This window comes from Anser cygnoides, chromosome 1 (genome assembly GCF_040182565.1).
Source record: "Anser cygnoides isolate HZ-2024a breed goose chromosome 1, Taihu_goose_T2T_genome, whole genome shotgun sequence".
NCBI lineage: Eukaryota > Metazoa > Chordata > Aves > Anseriformes > Anatidae > Anser > Anser cygnoides.
Genome location: NC_089873.1, coordinates 143,202,721 through 143,210,717, shown reverse-complemented (window position 1 = coordinate 143,210,717; position 7,997 = coordinate 143,202,721). Strand labels below are relative to the sequence as shown.

At 47.0% G+C, this 7,997-nt stretch overlaps 1 protein-coding gene across 3 annotated transcripts in view; it reads left to right on the top strand.

Moving 5' to 3' along the window:
* The first annotated feature begins 978 nt into the window (after nt 1-978).
* Nucleotides 979-7,997, top strand: part of RFX8 (regulatory factor X8) — a 30,975-nt gene continuing 23,956 nt past the window's right edge. For all 3 annotated transcript variants that reach the window (XM_048049027.2, XM_066984292.1, XM_048049026.2), the window contains exons 1-3: nt 979-1,109; nt 3,966-4,089; nt 6,783-6,844. In XM_048049027.2, coding sequence (XP_047904984.1) covers nt 1,060-1,109; nt 3,966-4,089; nt 6,783-6,844 — 236 coding nt within the window. In that variant the 5' untranslated portion in view covers nt 979-1,059. The remainder of the gene's footprint in view (nt 1,110-3,965; nt 4,090-6,782; nt 6,845-7,997) is intronic.

Here is a 7,997-nt window from a genome sequence, read left to right as displayed (position 1 = left end):
CTTGTGTTATTCAAATGCGCTGCAGTGTAATTGTTCATTTATACCTCTCTCCAGCATGCTTGTACCTCCTGGCTTACATACAATACATTTTCCTACCTGTAATTCCTATAAAATCCCTACATGGCCACGCATGACTCAGTGCCAGGACCGGCTGCTCTGTGGCAGCGTTTGCACCCAGGCTGCAGGTCACACCGAGCAACCCCAACACAAACCTGGGTTTGCGTCCTGGTGTAACCTGGGTGTGGGAGTGAGGCCACGGCGAGCCCCTGCTCTAGAGAGATGATACCTGGTGCCCCGTTGTTGACTGTGGTAAGGTGGTGGGTATTGTTCTGTTGTTGGTGGGCACATAAAACAAAAAGAGAGAGAGAAAAAGAGATAAATAAAAAGAGGAAACATAAGAAAAGGAAGGGAAGGGAAGGGAAGGGAAGGGAAGGGAAGGGAAGGGAAGGGAAGGGAAGGGAAGGGAAGGGAAGGGAAGGGAAGGGAAGGGAAGGGAAGGGAAGGGAAGGGAAGGGAAGGGAAGGGAAGGGAAGGGAAGGGAAGGGAAGGGAAGGGAAGGGAAGGGAAGGGAAGGGAAAAAATGAAAAAGGATATAAGGATAAAAGGAAAAAGAAAAAAGAAAAAATGTAAAAGAAAACAAAAGAGGAAAAAAAAAGACAAAAGACAAAAGAAAAGAGAAGAGAGGGGGGGGAAAGGGAAAGGGAAAGGGAAAGGGAAAGGGAAAGGGAAAGGGAAAGGGAAAGGGAAAGGGAAAGGGAAAGGGAAAGGGAAAGGGAAAGGGAAAGGGAAAGGGAAAGGGAAAGGGAAAGGGAAAGGGCAGGGAAACACCCCCCGCACCCCGGGGTCCCGCCCCCCCCTCCCGGGACGATGCCTTTCTCCCCGCCCGCCCCCGGCGCCCCCCGCCCGGTACCGGGGCGCCGCCGCCCCGCGCTTGGAAGGCCCCCGCGGCGCGCGGCCACCGCCGGCCGGTACCGAACGGCCCGGCACGGCCCGGCACGGCTCTGCACGGCCCGGCACGGCTCTGCACAGCCCGGCACGGCCCGGCACGGCTCGGCCGGGATGTCCGAGGGCAGCCCCACCTCCCTCCTGCACCTCTCCATCACCCGCTGGTGCGTGCCCCCTGCCCGGGCCGTGGGGAGGGCAGCGATGGGGCCGGGGAGCGCTGGGACGGAGGGGGGCCGGCGATAACGCCCGCCGAGGTTTTGTAAGGCCAAAGGTGCCCCGACGGCAGGGAACTCGCCCTGAGAGCCTGTGTCCTGCCACGGTCCGCCTGGAGGTGGCTTGATGCGGGGGAATAGGGTCACTTGTCCCGGGCTTTCTGCCCTTGCCGCCCCTTGGCGTGAGCATCCTCGGCAGGGCGATGCGGAGCCACCGCTGTGCCCTGCGGTGTGATCCCTGGGGCGGGGGCAACGGCTGCACCCCGACACAGCGAGAGGCTTTCCGTAGAGGAGTAAGGTTGTCACCTTGGTTTTTCTCGAGTTTTGCGAAAAGTGCCATCAGCCGTGGGGCAGCGAAAGAGCAAAAAGGGGTTCCCGCCCTTCTTTCCCCACACACGGCTGAATCCAGGTAACGAACAGTATTGAAACCGTGTGTGAAGCAACGGCAACACCTGTAAGAGAACCTGAACTTGACAGCACCTCATCCTCAGCCTTTCTATCCCCCCTCGCTCAGCAAAATCTGAACATCAGGGTCATTCTGCCCATTCGCTGTGGTAGACGCACCCCTACAAGGGGCATCCCACAAGGGCATGCCACAGCCACATTGCATAAAACTGAATCATAAATAACCCTTTAAAAGATAAGTTGTTGTTTTTTTTTTTTTAAATCAACCTGAATCACCTTTCCAGGTTTTGAAATTTAAAAAAGTTTAGCCCTGTTTTGTCGTTGGTGCACTGAAAATAGCAGAACACGCTTTGCTGGAGAAGTGGTTTAACAGCTGACTTGCAACCCCATGCGATGGCCCGGCTACCAAAGCTGCATGTATAACAGGTGGCAGACCCCAGAAAACCTGGAGAACTGAACACGTAATGATCCCCATGGAAAATGTGGATAGAAAGCAGTGGATAAATGGAGGAGGTTTTTCCCCCAGGTGTTTCTTTAACCCTCCATCATCCTGCCTTACCACTCCCTTCCCTTTTGCTCTTGCTGATTTTCTTACCAGTTCTGTTTTGATGCGTGCCACAGACACCCAGGTTTTGAGAACCTTGGGGCTAGTGGGTAAGAAGACAAGCACAGTGCTCTTTTCTGTATACACTTTTTTTTTCTGATATGCAGTGCCTTTGTATTATGTATTAACGCTAAGAATGTTTCATTTGTTGTTTGAAAAAGGCTGACAGTTTAATAGACGAAAAATTCATGAAACAAAGTTCCCCAATATTTTGTCAGTAAATGGTTAAGTGCTTAAGCAAACCTATTGGCAGAAATCAGTAACTGAAGCATGAGTTAATTTCTGCTGCACATCCAGTGACTCTTGCAGTGTTATATTAAGGATGAATTTGGACTTAGGTTTAATCTCCTCTGGGACTGCTCAATTATGAAGGGTTTTGAGATGGATGTCCTAGACGAAACAAGTATTTCTGTCTGCTGGGAGGCAGCGCTCGGTCAGGACTCTTACCTGGAATAAGTTTCGTTCACCATTTGGCCCCATGGAGGGAAATGCCCCATTGGCGGGCTGCACGGTGATCATGTCCCTGCTCCCCGGCATCGAGAGGCCTCTGTTCTAGCAAGCCCGCTCACTGAAGGCCTCGTCCATTATCTACCACCCATAAAGCTAATAGAGAAAGACAAACACGGCGTAGCCTGAAATTGGGCTGTTAATGCTGTGGGGAACACCAAATTAAAGCCTGAACTGCTTATCTCGCCGGGCGACTGGGAGAAGTCCATGCTCTGAGCCAACCCGATCGTCGGTAAAGACACAGTGAGCAACTGGCACTGCGCTGCACCAGCGTTCATCTGATAAAACAATTAAATATGCGTAAATTGTCAGCCATAACGGAAGTGGAGTCACGGTGAGAAAACACTGTTATACGATTGGCGTGTCGTGCTTTGAAAATTAATCCCCTCTCTGCTTCTCTGCTCCAGCTTTGCTTCTGTATTTGTACTGCGGGAAGCTATTATCGTCTGACATCGAAACCATTGCCACTATCTCATAATTAAAGGTCTTTATTCTGGTGAAAGTAATAACTTAGGCTCAGAAGCAACTAAGTTCACATCTTCTTTATCTCACTCATGCAAATAGTTGCGTTGACTTGACTATGACCAATCTGACAGGTAGGATGAGCAAGGGATTTCACCAAAGGGTAAGTGTTTAAACACAGAAAACAGTTTAGGCACTGTCGGTCCTAATACACAATAAATGTAAATTTAAAATCTGTTCTTTTGCTAAACTTGTGCTAAAATCAGTGAGGTTGTGTGAGAAAAGAATTTGGTCCTTCATCATTTGTGCACTCTCTGTCCCGAAACACCATCCTGGACATTTCAGAAGAAAAAAAAAAGCTCATATTATTGTCTTTGGTAAAGCAGAGACCTTTGTAATTAGGAGATAAAAATTGTGTCCTATTAGAGAGATGTTAATGTCTTGCATATTGGTTTTAATGTTAGATTGGTACCACTACATTGTATTTCTTTATTAAAAACCATGAGATCCAGTTAATTTCTTAACAGAGTCTCACATGACTGCTCTTACATTTTTGGGGAAAAAAAAACATTTAAAGTAGAACTTAAAAAGTTAAAAGCAAACTTAGAATATATACATCTGAGAAGATGTATCTTTTTTTTTTCTTTTCCAGAATACAGATTAGCATAAATGTAGTAAGTAGTTCTTACTTTGAATTTATGCTCCTATAAAATAGGAGTAACTACTATGGAGTTCACTCTAAACCTGATTAGCTATTAAAATTTCACTTTAAAAATTCTGTTTTCTAATTCTGACATAAACTGATTATTTTTTGTTTGTTTGTTTTAAAGGATAGCTGACAATTTCTATTTGTGTGAAGGATGCACTGTACCCCGTTGGCTACTATATGAAATGTATATAGAAAACTGCAGCCCAGATGCCAAGGATCAAGTAAATTCAGCCACCTTTGGAAAGGTACAGAGTAGACAGGATATATAAGATAAGAAGCTGAGATACCCAAACAGAAAATTGGATAAGTTTGTATCAAACATACTCATTGTGTACCAAGAAAGATTAAATAATAGAGAAGGGTGCAGATGTACTGTATTTTGCTGTAAGAGGATAATTCAGCCTAAGAGCTTGGAAAAGGTTGTATTTGAAAGCTTCTATATGGCCCTTCATACCTCTTTGGTTTATTTGGAGAATTGCATCATTCTTTTATTTTCTGTGGCAGTTGCACAGAGATTTGTGTTGAGCTAGGAATTACAGCTATGCTTGTGTCTTTGCTAATATATTTCTGGTAAGCTCTCCCAATATATTCTAGAAGGCTTTACCAGAGTAAACTGTGCAAGGTTAATAAACTAGTCCTGAGGAGCTGATTCTTCTGTCCTTAAAAGACCCCTTTGTTTGTTATGCTTTAGTTTTTAATTATACTTAGGGAGATTTTGCTCCAAACACACACACAAAGGTCTTTACAGAATCATCCAAGCAAACCAAATGCAGATGCAAAACCCAATCTCCTTTAAACAGTTATACTCTCCTAATAAGTGGAAACTGATACAACCCACGGGGCAATCACCACTTAGAAACCCCAATTGCAGCAAACACTTACAGCTATTCAACTTTATTTAGCCAATTAAGGAAAACAGAATGGATTGTAATTGTTTGCTGCTCAGAATTTTTGTTCAGAGTTTGTTATTTTTACTGCTAATATTCTCCCATTAGTGCCCATAGTAAGAGCTACTAAGCATTGTTCTAGAAGAGAATGAAAATAATACAAGTAAAGGAGGTAGCAATCAATTTTGGAATCAGCTGAAATCAATTTTGTGTGTGTGGATAACCTCATTTTAGGAATCATTTATCTCAATTCAGTTGAATATACATATATATATATATATTTTTTTTTTTTTCTACTGGGTAAAAGTTAAGTCACTCGTACTTAAGATTTGAGTGGATGATCCAGCATGATTGACTTAGCACAGCTTAATGGATCACCACCCATCAGCCAAACCCATGGTAGAATCTGTCCGTTTTGGTGGAGATGTTTGCCATGCAACCCATCACCATCTCTTAGTAGTCAATGGAGAGAAATAAATAGTTACATATGATTCCTCTCACCCTAAATGAGTCAGCCCAGGTGAATTGCACCTTGGAACTGCCTGTTTTTTTTCATTGACTATGGAGTCTGCAGTGACGAGCTTACACATCTCTACCTTGTAGCCCAACAGATGAGACGAATCCCATCCTGTCTGTGCACTTTCAGGTGCGCCAGCGTGATTGACTTACCACCAGTAAGCTAAGCCTTCTTGTGGTTTAGGCTAATGCACTTTTCAGTTGGGACAGGCAAGGGTGAAGCATGAGTCTGGTCACGCAGAAGGGCTTAGCTGATGAGCCATAGCTGCCATAGGTTGGTGCTCACAACTGTTTGCTCTCAGCCTTGGCCTACCCAACTCCCTGCAGTGCAAGTGAGCAAGCTGGGGGGCAGCTCCCCAATGTCTTGAAATGGTGTGTCGTGCTATAGCGAGATGTAGGGCCGTGCAGCGAGAGACTGAGGAGGGCAGGAACTGCAGCCACGCGGGTTTCAGCCGAAGGTGCACGTGTAACCAGTTACCAGAGGCTAGCTAGTGGGCTGAGCTATTAATAATTCACCAACCTGTAGTAACCTGACCACACTACGTGACTGTGAGGATTTGAGCAATCGAGCCCCGCGTGAATCAAACTGTGGTCATTTAAGACAGCACTAGTTCAATCTGCCTGATCACTCTGCCCAAATATATCCGTGTCTGCAGAAGAGCACTGCTAACACTGAAGCTGCAGGTGGGTGTCTGTTGGGGAAATCTGTCCTTGAGTGGGCCTCCAGGCCAACAGTGTGCTTTGCAAAAAGTCCAAACGTTGTGCTGTTGAGTGGAGGCTCCTCTTGCTCAACACCAGCATTGCACACTCGATCCTCTCTTCCCGCTGTATAGGGGATGTTAGCTCCAGCCACCCCTGGCTACACTCTGTCTTCACAGGATAGCTCATGCAGAATAATCATGGTGAAGTGGGTTATTGCCCTGACAGTATCTTATTATTCTGTAGGGCTTAACCTTGGCAGATGCTGTGTGACCTCAGCTCACATTTACCACGGGGGTGGTCAAAAGGTCGCTCTGCAGCTTGGTGGTGCAGCCTCTCAAAACCAGATAAGTCAGACCCCAGCCTGCAAATGCTCCTTGCACGAGTGAGTGGGCTGCGTGAGTAAACCCTGCTGGGATGAGCAAGGTTCGCAGGGCTGGCCAAGGACTGGAGAGTCACGGCACTTTCACAGGCCCCCAGCCAGACGTGCTCTTGCAGATCGAGTTCCCCCGGTTGCTGCACCCACCCGCCTGTGGGTGGTCTCCCGGTGTGTGCACTGGGTGTGCTTCAGTGCGAGCGAGGCAAAACAAGCTAGTCTAAAAAAAAAAATTCCTACCCGAGGGAGGTAATCCCTTAAATTACTTAGATTTCGATCCGCAAAAGCCTGATTGAGTTCAGTTCAGCAGTTACCATTTGAGAGGTATGTAAGGACAGGTATTAGCCTGCAAGTAATGGAAAGCAAAAGAAATGATTAAGGAGAAAAAAATGTAGTAGATACACTTTTGTGCTTTAGAATGATTTTGCCAAGTAACTGTAATTTTCTCTTTGCTTTTTAGCTTATTCGGTTAGTTTTCCCGGGTCTGGGGACAAGAAGGCTGGGCACAAGAGGCAGTGCCAGGTATTGGTTTAGCTTCCTTTGTTTAAAAAATGTTATGTGTAACTGTTCTAATATATATTTTTAATGGCTGAATTTTCAGCTCCAGCACTAATACAGCAGCTGAATATTTGATTTCAAGGCCATCCCAAATTGCAAAAACAGATCCAGAGAGATTCATGATGTCACCACATACATTAAGATAGAGTTAATTCCACAAAATCCACCACATCAGAGCAGCTCCACTAGCATATGAATTCCAGATCAGACTAGCTCTTAAAAAATCGGTGCTCAGAGTTGTCCTTGCTCTAACAGCTGGGCTCGTGTGAGGCAGCTGCTGGACCTCACAGCCTTCCTCAATGCCCCTGGGACACGGTGTCCGGGATGCTTGGGGCTGGGAGATGTGGAGCAGGCAGCAGAGTGGTGTATGTGCTTGCAGGCACAGAGTGCTCACCTTTGCACGTATCTGTGCTGTGATCCTGTGGGTACTGGTGGTCAAAAGAACTGCTGTACACAGTTTAAAACCAAATAAATCAGATCAGCTCAGATCTGATCTCCTCCTCCATCTCCCTTCCCTATCTTCCTCTAGAGCACAGGCAGGAGGACTGAGATCGATACACTTCCATCGATTCACTGTCCAAATATATAATCACACTCTGAACATCCAGACTGGAAAAGGCGATGTTTTAAGGGCACTGAGAAGCAGTAATTTCACAAGCCTTTGGAGTAGCTGTAACGCACTGGCTTTGCGAGTGACATGCCCTTACTTGATCTGTGATTTTTCTCCACTAGTCTGGGCTTGCTATCAGCTCGATCCGGTGAGACCCAGCGTTTTGGGAGTGCCTCGCCACAGATGCTCCCGGGCTTCGCCTGGTGCGCGGTGGCCCTGGGCCTCCCACCGGCAGAAGGTCACCATCTGGTGGCTGCTGGGGGCCAGACACCTCCCTGGCCACCCTGCACCGGGCGGTGATGCTGTCTGAAAAGGTTCCTGCAGAACCCACTGGTGGTACCTGGCTCCCACTGCTCACCAGGATGGGCATAAAACCATAGCAGGTCTTGGAGATTTCTTGCTTTTAGGTTCCACCAATGGGCCACTCAGTCCCTAAGCTGGTGTAAACCGCTGCGATGCAGCTGCACGCAAGCCTTCGGCTTCAGGGGGGACGTGGAAGCTATCAGC